Source organism: Molothrus aeneus, chromosome 31 (genome assembly GCF_037042795.1).
Source record: "Molothrus aeneus isolate 106 chromosome 31, BPBGC_Maene_1.0, whole genome shotgun sequence".
Lineage (NCBI taxonomy): Eukaryota > Metazoa > Chordata > Aves > Passeriformes > Icteridae > Molothrus > Molothrus aeneus.
This window is the reverse complement of record NC_089676.1, coordinates 935263-950000: the sequence shown is the minus strand read 5'-3', so window position 1 is coordinate 950000 and position 14738 is coordinate 935263. Positions and strand designations below refer to the sequence as shown.

At 52.0% G+C, this 14738-nt stretch overlaps 1 protein-coding gene and 1 long non-coding RNA gene across 7 annotated transcripts in view; both read left to right on the top strand.

The window, feature by feature from the left end:
• Positions 1–84, top strand: part of MEF2D (myocyte enhancer factor 2D) — a 92444-nt gene extending 92360 nt beyond the window's left edge. For all 6 annotated transcript variants that reach the window (XM_066568148.1, XM_066568153.1, XM_066568151.1 and 3 more), the window contains one exon: positions 1–84. This exon is cut by the window's left edge and continues 247 nt beyond it. In XM_066568148.1, the coding sequence (XP_066424245.1) occupies positions 1–84 (84 nt within the window).
• A 7498-nt stretch (positions 85–7582) lies between these two features.
• LOC136568356 (uncharacterized) lies at positions 7583–10865 on the top strand. Its single transcript, XR_010785200.1, has 2 exons — positions 7583–9391; positions 9425–10865. It is a non-coding gene; the product is annotated as an uncharacterized lncRNA (long non-coding RNA).
• The last annotated feature ends 3873 nt before the right edge of the window (positions 10866–14738 follow it).

The window sequence follows — 14738 nt, the reverse complement described above, 5'->3', positions numbered from 1 at the left end:
CTGGGTCTCCTGCGAGCCAGCAGCGAGCCCGAGGGGGAGAGCCCCTCCGTAAAGCGCATGCGGTTGGATACCTGGGTCACATAACCAGCACCCCTGCGAGCTCCAGAGGGGCTGGGAAGGGCCAGGGGGAGGGTAAAAACGGGTGATGGGCATGGGGCTGGGGTGGGGTGTGTGTAGGGGCGGGGGGGAAGTTATCATAAAACTGCCTGAGAAATAGCTTTAGGGTTTTGTAGGCATTCATTCTAGCACAGCAGCAGGGACGCATGCAGGGCATCCGGCCAGGGCTGGGGGGAATGGGGGCTGCAGGGGGGGATCTGTGTCCTCACCAAGCCCAGGGGTGCTGCCCTGAGGACCAGCAGGACCCTCTGGGAGGTGGGATCCTAGCCCTAAGGCAGAGCACCTGCAGCAGGATGGGCTCTGGGGGGAGATGGGGCACAGAGCACCCCAAAATGCACCTTCCTGGCCATTCCAGGCTCCCTGTGCAGGGAGGGACAGGTCAGACACGAGGCAGCTCTCTGGAAGCTTGAAGGGCTTTGGTAGGCACAGGTTTTCCTCCAGAAGGGTTTTCCTCCAGAAGGGTTTTCCTTCAGAAGGGTTTTCCTTCAGAAGGGTTTTCCTTCAGAAGGGTTTTCCTGCACCAGCTGGGAAGGGAGGTGGAGAGCAGCTCAGGGATGCAGCCACATCCTCAGCCTGCTTCAGGGAAGCTGCATCAGGAGGAGGAAGAGGCAGATTTTTAAGGCTTAGTCCCATTTGCATGAGAGTCCCATTTCCTACCTGAGCAGGGAACTCCACTGTTCCTCACCAGGGTCACTGGAACACTGGAGCTCCTGCTTCCCTCAGCTCCACCTGAGCACAGCAGGTGTGTGGAGAGGGGATCTTAGTGCTGGTTTGGAGAGAAAATTGTGGGGTTTAGCAAACAAAGTCCATAAAAACATTTTGGAAATGTTGCACGTGGGCCAAAGCTTTAAATCAGGAAAATGGGAAGAAATGATTTTTTTTGCTGAAAGATGCAACTGAAGTAATGATCCTAAAACGAGATTTTGCCTGAAGGTTTCTAGGCCTCAAAAGGCAACAGTGAGCTGTGCAGAAAATCTCCTTGAGCAGTGATTTGGTGGAAGGAAAAAGGAAAAACCGAGGGATTTCCTCATGTTGCCACTTGCTCTGGCAGTTTCCCAGGGATGGGTGGCAGTGCCCTGATCCCAAAATGCATCAACCTGCTCATGGCTGGAGGGTTTGGAGGAGAAGGGGCCGTTCCTGGCTGGCACAGCCATTAGGGATGGGCTTTCTCCCTGCAGGTGCTGGTGCCCCCTCCCAGCCCCATCACCCCAGGGCTGGCAGTCCCAAACTGGCACAAAACCTGCCCCATGCCACCTTTGCCAGCTGGAGCTTGGCCAGCCTTGGGGGGCTGTGGAGGAGCTGGGGGTTCCTGGGGTTCAGCTGGGCCCTGAGGCAGAGCAAAGGGAGAGGAGCTGAGTCAGGGTGGGGTTTATTCCCCCCTCCTGGATCCCTCTGCCAGCTGTCAGCAGCCAGCTCAGCCTTGGAATGGGGCAGATGGCATAAAAACCTCCCAGGATGAGGGCAAAACCAAATTGATGGGGTTTTACAAACTTTTTCCCAGCCAAAAAGTTTCTAAATTGGAAAAAACAAGGCCAAAAAAAAAAAAAAGGCAAAAAAAAAAGCTGATGATTATTGTGGAGTGAATAGGGCAGCCTAAAGGGAGTGGTTGGAGGAGAGGAAATCCTTCAGAAGCTGGGTGAAGATGAGGAGCTGGTTTTGTGGGTCAGGGTGGGTGGTGGGGGCTCAGCAGTGCCGGCGTTCTGGGTACCCTCACCACCATCCCTGCTCGTGGATCAAGGCATGGAGAGAGAGAGAGAGATCAAGGCAAGGTGCCAGACAAAACCCTCCCCTCCACACCTCGGAAAGACCAAACTTCTGCCGCAAGTGACAGCTTTGTTCTTCTCCAGCCATCAATCTGCAATTCTCTCTCTCTCCTGTTCCGTGCTCTGGGTGGGGGCACGAGGAGCAAGGACCCCTGGCAGGTTTTGTGCAGCTGAACCCCCCCGTGCCCCCTCCCCAGCCACACCCAGCGGGTGCCAGGGACACGCTCGGCTCTCACCCCTGCAATGCCAGCACCAGGAGCAGATCTTCCTCCCTCCCTCATCCCTGCCAAGCCCTTGGGGAAGCAGGAGAGCTGCTGTGGACCGTGGTCTTCCTCGCCCGCCCCGCCGGACGTAGCTGGACGCGCACCTGAGCTCTTTGCACGGCCTTGCTTTGGAAATTAGGCGGGATAATGACGTCTCATCGCTCTCGTTTTTTTTTTTTTTTTTGTATTTTATTTTGGTTTTTTTTTTTTTGTCTTCGCAAAAAATAAACTCAACCCAAGGAACCCCACCACGGGAGCAGCGTGGCAGGAGGGCCCAGCTGGCTCAGAGACCCCGGAGAGGAAGCAGCAGTGGAGACCCCCCCAGCACTCGACGCCGTCGGTGCGGAGCGACCCTCAGGAGGGGAGGAAAAAAAACCAAAAAAAACCCCATTTTTGCTCATTGACTTCATGCCCTGACTGCCAAGTTCACACTTCTGCCTGGAAGCTGAGAGGCTGGAACCACGAAATGCAAGAGACAAACGCTGGGTTGGGCAGATGCAGGGTCAGATCTGCCTGCCTGGATCTGCAGCTGCAGCACTCGACGCTCCCTGGGCTGTGCCACGGGCGAGGATGGCTCTGGGCTGGTGCCAGGGCAAGGATGGCTCTGGTGCCAGGGAAAGTTCCAGCTCTGGGCTGGTGCCATGGGCAGGTGCAGCTCTGGGTTGGTACCTCCAGCTGTGCCAGGGGCAGGTGCAGCTCTGGGCTGGTGCCATGGTGCCATGGGCAGGTACAGCTCGGGGTTGGTACCTACAGCTCTGGGCTGTGCCAGGGGCAGGTACAGCCCTGGTGCCACGGGCAGGTCCAGCTCTGGCTTGGTACCAGGGGCAGGTCCAGCTCTGGGCTGGTGCCTATGGCTCTGGGCTGTGCCAGAGGCAAGGATGGCTCTGGTGCCAGGGGCAGGTCCAGCCCTGGGTTGGTGCCAGGGGCAGGTCCAGCTCTGGGTTGGTACCTACAGCTCTGGGTTGGTGCCAGGGGCAGGTACAGCCCTGGGTTGGTGCCATGGGCAGGTACAGCCCTAGGTTGGTACCTACAGCTCTGGGCTGGTGCCAGGGGCAGGTACAGCTCTGGGCTGGTGCCAGGGGCAGGTCCAGCTCTGGGTTGGTACCTACAGCTCTGGGCTGTGCCAGGGCCAGGTCCAGCTCTGGGTTGGTACCTACAGCTCTGGGTTGGTGCCAGGGGCAGGTACAGCCCTGGGTTGGTACCTACAGCTCTGGGTTGGTGCCAGGGGCAGGTACAGCCCTGGGCTGGTGCCAGGGTCAGGTCCAGCTCTGGGTTAGTACCTACAGCCCTGGGCTGGTGCCAGGGCCAGGTCCAGCTCTGGGCTGGTGCCAGGGGCAGGTCCAGCCCTAGGTTGGTACCTACAGCTGTGCCAGGCTCGTGGGGAGGTGGGGATGCCCAGGTCACACACGCCGTTGGCCTCACGTCGCAGTGAAAGGGGTTTGGGGGCTGTTTGTTGGGGTCTTTACTTTGTTGGGGGCTTGGGGTTATTTTATTATTCTATTCTATTTTTTTTTTTTTCTTTTTTTGTCCGGGTCATTTTCCTTTATTTCCCCCCTCCCCCAGACTGTAGTATCTGGTAAACTCCTCCTAATTTTCAAAAGACAACAAGAAGAATGACAATCTAAGAAACCAACACCCTCCTTTGTGCTTCTATAAATATGTTTCTGATCTAATTTTATTTCTCGTGCTCATCTGTACTGTTGACAGTTACAATTGTGTAAAATTCTTTTTTTTTTAAATTTGGAATTTTTGCGTTGTATAGGGTTTAGTTTTAAAATATATATATATATTTTCCATTTTTTTAAAAGGGGTGTTGCAAAAAAAAAATTGCACGATTTAAATGACAATAGTTAAAATGCTGCAGTTTTTAGAGATGTGGAAGCAAAATGGAGCTTATTTATTCTCAAAGGCTATAAAGGTGTAAAATGCATGAAGAAAAAAAAAAAGCATTTACAAAAAAAAAAAAAAAGACAAAAAAAGTGTAACCTGAACAAAGTGTAGCGTTAAAGATTTTAAAGGATGACAACAACAAGAAAAAAAAGAAAAAAAAACCAACAAAAAAACAGCTAATATATTGTGTTTGGGCTAGTTTGCTTTTGTTTTTAATTGTTCCTTTTTTGGAGAATGAAATACATTTGTGTATATTTTCATATAAGAAGTATGCACTGAGATGTTTCCAAACTGATATATTCCTTTCTAAACGTGTGGTTACTTAACCAAAGTCTGTTTCTGATCTTTACCTTCTGAACTCTCTCTCTGTGGATGCTCCAGCCCTCACCTGAGCCCAGGTAAGGCGGGGTGGGGGCAGCGGCACGGCCCCGTGCCCAGGGGGTGCCAGGGGTGCCAGGGGCTGAGCCAGGGGGGCTGGCACAGGGGGGGCTCTGACCCCCGGCCTGGGGAGGCTGGTCTTTCCCAGGGCTTGGCAAAGCTGGGTTTTGGGGTGTCTGTGCCCGTTTTTGGGGTGTCTGTGCCGGGTTTTGAGTTGTCTGTGCCCGTTTTTGGGGTCTCTGTGCCAGGTTTTTTGGGGTGTCTGTGCCCATTTTTGGGGTGTCTGTTCTGGTGTGGGGCAGGGGCAGAGCAGGGGGTTCATCCCTGGGGGGGCACAGAGCTCTGCCATGGGCTGGGGTGGCCGAGGTGTGTGCAGAGAGGAGGATGAAGGGAGGGAGGAAGGGAGGAGGTCCCAGGGTGTGGCTGGCTCGGGGGATGCTGCTGCCAGAAGCTGTAGGAGCAAGGATGGGGTGAGAAGGCACCTGCCCAGCCCTGGAGGAGATTCGGGGATGGAGCAGGACCCTAAATGATGGATAGGGCCTAAAATAGTGGGAAGGGCACTAAAAGGGGCCTGAAATACTGCCTGGGTGCAGTGAGGATGGTGATGGACCAGTGGGGGTGGTCCTGCCTGCTCTGGGGGCTGTGGAGTGGTCAGCTGGAGATGGATGGTCAGCTGGAGATCATGGTTAGCTGGGGATGGATGGTCAGCTGGAGATCATGGTCAGCTGGAGATCATGGTCAGCTGGAGATCATGGTCAGCTGGGGATGGATGGTCAGCTGGAGATGATGGTCAGCTGGGGATGGATGGTCAGCTGGAGATCATGGTTAGCTGGGGATGGATGGTCAGCTGGAGATCATGGTCAGCTGGAGATCATGGTCAGCTGGGGATGGATGGTCAGCTGGAGATCATGGTCAGCTGGGGATGGATGGTCAGCTGGAGATCATGGTCAGCTGGAGATCATGGTCAGCTGGAGATCATGGTCAGCTGGGGATGGATGGTCAGCTGGAGATCATGGTCAGCTGGAGATGATGGTCAGCTGGAGATCATGGTCAGCTGGAGATGATGGTCAGCTGGGGATGGATGGTCAGCTGGGGATGGATGGTCAGCTGGAGATGATGGTCAGCTGGGGATGGATGGTCAGCTGGAGATCATGGTTAGCTGGAGATGGATGGTCAGCTGGGGATGGATGGTCAGCTGGGGATCATGGTCAGCTGGAGATGGATGGTCAGCTGGGGATGGATGGTCAGCTGGAGATGATGGTCAGCTGGGGATCATGGTCAGCTGGAGATGGATGGTCAGCTGGAGATGATGGTCAGCTGGGGATGGATGGTCAGCTGGGGATGGATGGTCAGCTGGGGATGGATGGTCAGCTGGAGATGGTCAGCTGGAGAGGGATGGTCAGCTGGGGATGGATGGTCAGCTGGAGATCATGGTCAGCTGGAGAGGGATGGTCAGCTGGGGATGGATGGTCAGCTGGGGTTGGGTGGTCAGTTGGGCTCAAATGGTCATTTGGGGTTGAATGGTCAGCTGGGGTCAGCTGGGGTTGAGCAGTCAGCTGGAATCAGCTGGGCTTGGGTGGTCAGTTGGGATCAGGTGGTCAGCTGGGATGGGGTGGTCAGCACAGGCACAGGGTGACTCCTGCTCAGGGGGTTGTTTGGGGGTAGCAGAGAGGACCTGGCTGTGCAGGGACACACAGAGAGGACCTGGCTGTGCAAGGAAGGACACAGAGGGGACCTGGCTGTGCAAGGAAGGACACAGAGAGATCCTGGCTGTGCAGGGACACAGAGGGGACCTGGCTGTGCAGGGACACACAGAGAGGACCTGGCTGTGCAAGGAAGGACACAGAGGGGACCTGGCTGTGCAAGGAAGGACACAGAGAGATCCTGGCTGTGCAGGGACACAGAAGGGACCTGGCTGTGCAAGGAAGGACACAGAGGGGACCTGGCTGTGCAGGGACACAGAGGGGACCTGGCTGTGCAAGGAAGGACACAGAGGGGACCTGGCTGTGCAGGGTGTTTGGATGCTGGGCTCGGTGCTGGGGCAGGCTGGCGGTGGCTCTGGGGGTGTCAGGGGCACCTGAGCCCCCAGGGGCTGTGGTTGTGGCAGGGACACTCTGGGGGTCCCTTGGGCAGGGGCTTTGTGTCTGAGGCCCCTGCCAGGTTGGGTCTGGGGGCAGTGGAAGTGTTCAATCCAGAGCTGGTGGTGATGGGCCACGTGTGGGCCTGGGGGAAAGTGGGGCAAAGAGAAAGAACGTGTTTCCTTTTCCTTCCCCCTTTGTCACTTCCTTCTTCCTCTCCAGAATAATTTCAGCGAACCAAGGAAAAAGCAAATTTACAAAAAAAAACATCCCCACCTTTTCCTTGAAAATTTCACTTCCTACGCTTTTTTTCTCCCATTGTGTTGCTTGGTTGGGGGATTGCCCCCATCACTTTGGGTGTGAATTGGGATATTGGGGTGTTTGTCACCAGTTCTGGGGACGAGGCTTGGCTGGGCTGAGGGACACTTGGTGCTCTGGGAGTCCCCTCTGCCCTCCTGGAGAGAGGGGAGAGCATCCCTCAGCTGGGCAAGGAGCATTTCCCAGCCACTCCTTAGCCCTGCCACATCCTGCCTCCCATCTCTCCAGCTGGGGGCACAATTTGGGGATGTTTTGGGGATTTTCACCACCCAAAAGAGTGAAAATTCATCCCCATCCACGTCTCCCTGGGCTGTGGGAGAGTGTCTAACAGTGGGCTTCAGCTGAAGCTTTGCTCTGGTTTCCCTTTCCCATGTTCATCCTTCTATTCCACCTTTCCCTCTCACTTCATTTTTCTCTTTTTGTTTTTTTTCTCTTTTCCTTTCCACAAAAAAACCCAACCAGACCCCTAAACCAAGTATTATGTTTTCACTACCTCCATCCATCACCCTTCCTTGTCCAATGCAGGAAGCCACATTTGGGATGTAAGAGGGCCTTTCCCCCTTTATTTTCCCCTTTCCCCTGGTGATTTTCTCTCCCTTCTGTCCCTCTGCCCCTCCTCTCTCTGGTCTCTCACCTGTAGTATTTTACCTGGCTACTGTAACTGTAAATAGCAAGTTTCAATCTGTTAGCAATGGTAACAGTACAGAAAACTGGTTTTGGGTTTGGTTTTTTTTGTTTTGTTTTTTTTTTGTTTTGTTTTGGTTTTTTTTTTTTTTTTTTTTTGGTTTTTTTTTTTGTTGTATTGATATGAAATGAGATTATATTTTTGTCAGAGTATATTGTAATAATACTGACTTTGGACATGGCCGAGTTGTACAGCGAATTCTTGTTTAACCCTCTTGGCTCTTCCCCTGCACCCCCTCCCCGGGCTCCCTGCTCCCCAAATTTCCATGTCCCAGACCCAGGAGCAGCCATTTGGCAGTGGGATATTGGGATACATTCAATTCCAGGGTTGCTTTTCCCCAAATTTCCATATTCCAGATCGAGGAGCAGCCACTTGGCAGTGGGATATTGGGATATATTAAATTCCAGGCCTGCTTTTCCCCAAATTTCCATGTCCCAGATCGAGGAGCAGCCACTTGGCAGTGGGATATTGGGATATATCCAATTCCAGGCCTGCTTTTCCCCAAATTTCCATGTCCCAGATCGAGGAGCAACCACTTGGCAGTGGGATATTGGGATATATCCAATTCCAGGCCTGCTTTTCCCCAGGGTTCCCAACACCCCCATGGCTCTGGGGAGCTCAGCAACACCCAGGGGTGGCTTTAAATGGGATCTCCCAGCTGGGCAGGGATGCTCTGGGTCTCTGCCCCACTCCAGGCAGGAATCAGGGACCTTGGAGCAGTGAGCAGGGTGGTTCCAGCTCCCCCCTTCTTCCCCACCAGGGAAAATCCCCGGTTACTTCCCAGGATCTCCTTCCCAAGCTCCGTTCTCTGCCTGTTTGGATTGTGCTGGGTTAAACCAGAAGAGGGTGGTGTGGCTCAGGCTGTGCCAAAACTGGCTCCAAACGGGCTGGGAAGGTGTCAGGAACGGAGAGATTTGCAATTCCCCCAGGTTGGGAAGATTTTTGGGCTCTGAGGGATTGACAATATCCCCCAGGTTGGGAACTGAAGGACTGACAGTGTCCCCCAGGCTGAGAAGGATTTGCAATATTCCCCAGCCTGGGAAGGTTTTTGGAGACTGAAGGATTGACAATATCCCCTAGGCTGGGAAAGTTTTAGGGACTGAGGGATTGACAATACCCCCAGGTTGGGAAGGTTTTGGGGGAATTGAGGGATTCACAATATCCCCACCCCAGGCTGGGAGAGTTTTGCAGTATCTCCCAGCCTGAGAAGGGTTTTGGGGGCTGAAGGATTGACAATGTCCCCATCCCAGGCTGGGAAAGTGTTTTGGAACTAAGGATTTTCAGTATCCCCCAGGTTTTCAGGAACTGAGGGATTGACAATGTCCCCATCCCAGGCTGGGAAGGTTTTTGGAATGGAAGGATTGACAATATCCTCCAGGCTGGGAAAGTTTTTTTGGAACTAAGGATTTTCAGTATCCCCCAGGTTTTTGGGAACTGAGGGATTTGCAATATCCCCCAGGCTGGGAAAGTTTTTTGAAACTAAGGATTTTCAGTATCCCCCAGGTTTTCAGGAATTGAGGGATTGACAATGTCCCCCCAGGCTGGGAAGATTTTGCAATATCCTGCAGGCTGGGAAGGTTTTCAGGAATTGAGGGATTGACAATATTCCCCAGGCTGGGAACTGAGGGATTTGCAATATCCCCCAGACTGAGAAGGTTTTGGGGGAATTGAGGGATTCACAATATCCCCACCCCAGGCTGGGAAGGTTTTTGGAACTGAAGGATTGACAATATCCCCCAGGCTGGGAAAGTTTTTTTGGAACTAAGGATTTTCAGTATCCCCCAGGTTTTCAGGAATTGGGGGATTGACAATGTCCCCCAGGCTGAGAAGGTTTTTGGGAACTGAGGGATTTGCAGTATCCCCCAGGCTGGGAACTGAGGGATTTTCAGTATCCCCCAGGCTGGGAATTGAGGGATTTGCAGTATCCCCCAGGCTGGGAATTGAGGGATTTTCAGTATCCCCCAGGCTGGGAACTGAGGGATTTGCAATGTCCCCATCCCTGGGCAGGGGTGGGTGCCTGTGTCTCCCCCCAGCCCCCCACACCCACCCTGGGCCATGGGGAGCCCCTGCATTGTGCTGGGGGCCACAGAGGGCATTTCTTCACTTCAGATGCGTTTTCAGAATGAGATTTTCGTGCTGGTGCCTGAGACTGGCCCAGCTCCTCCCTCTGCAGAGCTGTAGGAACGTCCCCAAGCTCTGTCCTGGGCTGTCCCCATGGGCTCCTGGCATCCCCAAGGCCACCTTGGGCCATGACTCCCCTCCTCCCCACGGCCCTTTCCAAGCATTTTGCAGGCAAATCAGAGATGCTGGAGCAGTGGGGACCATCTGCTGCTCCCTCCCCTGTCCCCCACAGCCTCCAGGTCCTCCCTTTGCTCCCCTGGCTCCCCATAGCTCAGTTAAGCAGGTAGGTGTTAGCAAACTCTGGGGTGTCTGCAAAACCTTTTGTAAAATAGAACAGACCTTTCAATAATGCACTAAAAAAAATAAAAAAAAAAATCCTAAATGCCCCCCTGCCCCCAGTCAGCTTCTCTGTGTGATGGTTCCTTGGATGTCCCTGCTCAGTCAGCACAGGCAGCTCTGCATCCTCCCCCCAGGGTGCTGCACAGGTAGAAACAAACCAGGACGTGCACTTCCCCCCACCCCCGAGGAGTTTTATTTATTGTTTTGAGAAGCAATTTAAAAAGGGAAAAAAAAAAAAAACCAAAAAAAAACAAAACAAAAAAAAAAAAAAGGAGAAACTGTATCTATAATATATATATATATAAATATATATATATTTTTAACCTGTTTTTTTTTCCTGATGCTCCTCCAGCCGTGTGTGTGGGTGTGTGTGTGTGTGTGTGTGCGAGTCAAGGGATTGGGCAGCGGGGCAGGAGCAGCGGGACCGGCCCATCCCTCCCCGGCAGCAGCGGCACGAGGGGAGGGAGGGTTCATTTCGCCAGTTTGTGATGTTTTAACCGCGATTTTCGGCTAATTCCACCTTTCCTGAAGTGTTTGCACCCTCGGGGTCTGGCCTGGCTGGGAACCTCCCGTGCCCTGGGGATGCCATCCCCACTCCCTGTCCCGTTCCCTCCCTCCCTCGCTCCCTTGACAATCAGTGGCTCCTTCCCAGGGACTGCAGCACGTGGTTGAGACGTCGATTTTCGTTTTTTCAATATTCCTTTTTTTGTGCTGTACGGTGATGCGTTATTGTATATTCCACAATAAGGAGAAAAAAAAATTATATTAAAAAAGAAAAAAAAAGATGATGATAATAATAATAATAATTACCATGAGAAATTCTTATGAGTTTTGTTTGGAAACTCTTTCACTATATTTGTTGTAAAGAGGTTTACTATTAAAAAGAAAAAAAAATACACGTTTCTGATAATTTTCCACGCCTCTGGCTCTTTCTTTCCTGCTCTCTGTATGGCAGGGTGCAGCAGGGTGACAACCTGGTGACAACCTGGTGACATCCTGGTGACACCCCTGGTGACACCCCTGGTGACATCCTGGTGACACCCTGGTGACATCCTGGTGACATCCTGGTGACACCCTGGGCTCCATCTCCAGGTGTTGGTGACACCCTGGGCTCCATCTCCAGCCCCTGGTGACATCTTGGGCTCCATCTCCAGGTGTTGGTGACATCCTGGGCTCCATCTCCAGGCCCTGGTGACATCCTGGGCTCCATCTCAGGGTCCTGGTGACATCTTGGGCTCCATCTCCAGGCCCTGGTGACATCCTGGGCTCCATCTCAGGGTCCTGGTGACATCTTGGGCTCCATCTCCAGCCCCTGGTGACATCCTGGGCTCCATCTCCAGCCCCTGGTGACATCTTGGGCTCCATCTCAGGGTCCTGGTGACACCCTGGGCTCCATCTCCAGGCCCTGGTGACACCCTGGGCTCTACCTCAGGGTCCTGGTGACACCCTGGGCTCTACCTCAGGGTCCTAGTGACATCCTGGGCTCCATCTCAGGGTCCTGGTGACATCCTGGGCTCCATCTCCAGGCCCTGGTGACATCCTGGGCTCCATCTCAGGGTCCTGGTGACATCCTGAGCTCCAGGTGCTCTCAGTGGCTGTCCCCATGTGGGCAGGAGCCCAGGGCAGTGTCACCATCCTGGAGCAGCTGCAGGGATGCAGGAGCGGGGCTGACCCGCCTCTCCTGCCCAGGGGTTCCCAGAATTCCTGAATTCCTCAGGCCGGGTTTATTTCCTTGAAAAAATTCTAATCCGGGTTTATTTCTTGTAACAAATTCTAGGCCGGGTTTATTTCCTGTAACAAATTCTAGGCCAGGTTTTTATTTCCTTTAACAAATCCAAAGCCAGGTTTATTTCCTTTAACAAATTCTAGGCTGGGTTAATTTCCTTTAACAAATCCAAAGCCAGGTTTATTTCCTTTAAAATATTCTAAGCCGGGTTTATTTCCATTAACAAATTCTAGGCTGGGTTTTTATTTCCCTTAACAAATTCAAAGCCGGGTTTTTATTTCCTTTAACAAATTCTAGGCCGAGTTCTTATTTCCTTTAACAAACTCTAGGCCAGGTTTATTTCCTTTAACAAATTAAAGCCGGGGTTTATTTCCTTTAACAATTTCCAGGCTGGGTTTGATTCCTTTCACAAATTTAAAGCCAAGTTTTTATTTCCTTTGACAATTTCCAGGCTGGGTTTGATTCCTTTTACAAATTTAAAGCCAAGTTTTTATTTCCTTAACAATTTCTCGGCCGGGCTCGGGTTCGGGGGGCGCTGGGGGGGTCGGGCTGGGTGCGTTTCCCCTCAGCGGCCGCCAGGTGGCAGCAGAGCGCAGCGCGAGGCGGCGCTGATTGACAGCTGTCAATCACCGCGGCCCGGGAGGCTGGAAATGGGGGTTCCAGGGGGTGCGAGGCTTTGGGGCTGTAGCGTGGGGCGGTTCGGGTCAGTTTGGGATGTTCCTATTGTTCATTGTGTCACCTACTGGGGAGCTCCTCAGTCTGGAATGAGTTCCTGAGTTCCTCAGTCTGGAATGAATTCCTGAATTCCTCAGCCTGGAATGGGTTCCTGAATTCCTCAGTCTGGAATGAGTTCCTCAATCTGGAATGAGTTCCTGAGTTCCTCAGTCTGGAATAAATTTCTGAATTCCTCAGTCTGGAATGAATCCCTGAGTTCCTCAGTCTGGAATGGGTTCCCCAGTCTGGAATGAGTTCCTCAGTCTGGAATAAATTCCTGAATTCCTCAGTCTGGAATGAGTTCCTGAATTCTTTAGTCTGGAATGAATTCCTGAATTCCTCAGTCTGGAATGGATTCCTCAATCTGGAATGAATTCCTGAGTTCCTCAGTCTGGAATGAATTCCTCAGTCCAGAATGGGTTCCTGAATTCCTCAGTCTGGAATGAATTTCTGAATTCTTTAGTCTGGAATGGATTCCTCAATCTGGAATGAATTTCTGAATTCTTTAGTCTGGAATGCATTCCTGAGTTCCTCAGTTTGGAATGGGTTCCTCAGTCTGGAACGAGTTCCTCAGTCCAGAATGAATTCCTGAGTTCCTCAGTCCGGAATGAATTCCTGAATTCTTTAGTCTGGAATGAATTCCTGAGTTCCTCAGTCCGGAATGAATTCCTGAATTCTTTAGTCTGGAATGAATTCCTGAGTTCCTCAGTCCGGAATGAATTCCTGAATTCTTTAGTCCGGAATGAATTCCTGAGTTCCTCGGTCTGGAATGAATTCCTGAGTTCCTCAGTCAATTCCTCAGTTCCTGAGTTCCTTGGGAAGGAGTAAAGCCACAGAATGGCTTCACTGAGCCGTGCCCTGGGAGCCCAGAACGCCAACACTGACCTGGGCTCATCCCCAGCAGCGTGGGCAGCGTGTGAGGGGGGGATTCTGCCCCTCTGCTCTGCTCAGACCCTGCCCTGCAGAGCTGCCCCAGCTCTGGGCTCCCCAGCGCAGGGAGGACAAGGAGCTGCTGCAGTGAGTCCAGGGGAGGCCACAGAGATGATCTGAGGGCTCTGGAGCTCCTCTGCTCTGGACACAGGCTGGGAGAGCTGGGGGTGTTCAGCTTAGAGAAGGCTCCGGGGAGACCTCAGAGCTCCTTTCCAGGGCCTAAAGGGGTTCTGGACTTTGGACAAGGGTTTGAAGGGATGGTATCAGTTTCTCTGGGTCGGGATTGAAGGCACTTGTGACAGAAGTTCATGTTGGGACCCAGGTGTTTATTATTTATCAGTAAAACAGCCTCACAACCGTGAGTTGGGCAGCTTTTCATTAGAAGGCACAAAATGGCCAACAATCTCTTGTTCCAAGGTCTTTTGAAAATAAACTATCCAGTTTAGAGCTGACACCTGGATTATTTTCCCTTTTAACCCAATAACTGATCCCAAAGACCCTGCAATGAGGACTTTTCTGCCCAATTACAAAATGCCACCCCAACCCATGGAGGAGGAGGAAGAAGAAACCCAGGATGACACCCTGTGCCCTCCATCTTGCACACTAAAAACCCCAAACCCTCAGTTTCTCACCCAGTGATCCACCTACACTGCTCTCTATAATCCATTTCACACTTTTGTGGATTCTAGTTTATTTTGAAGTCCAGGAAACTTTCTCCATGGATGAGGGTCAGAGTCAGCGCTCCCTGGGGGTCAGGGCACCCCAGAGCAGGCACAGGAACATTCCCAGTGCTGCCCTGGCTTTCCACAGGACAGGACACGGGGAATGGCTTCCCACTGCCAGAGGGCAGGGATGGATGGGATTTGGGGGAGGAATTCCTGGCTGTGAGGGTGGGCAGGCCCTGGCACAGGTGCCCAGAGCAGCTGTGGCTGCCCCTGGATCCCTGGCAGTGCCCAAGGCCAGGCTGGACAGGGCTTGGAGCAGCCTGGGATGGTGGGAGGTGTCCCTGCCATGGCAGGGGGTGGGACAAGGTGAGTTTTATGTTCCCTCACAACCCAAACCATGCCCTGACTCTTTGCTGGGCAGCCTGCAGCATTTCCAGCCTGTGTGAGGGATGCAGGACCTGGATCAGCCCTGGGTCAGCCCTGGGTCAGCCCTGGATCAGCCCTGCCTTTCATTCTGCAGCTGCTAATGGAGAAACTTTATTATTATATTAATTAATATATAAATATAAATATAATTTTATAAATATATAATATATAATATATAATATATATAATATATTTTATATATTATATATATTATATATAATATATAATATATATTATATATAAATATATAAATATAAATATAAAATAAATATAATTATAATATAATATATATAATATAATATAATATAATATAATATAATATAAT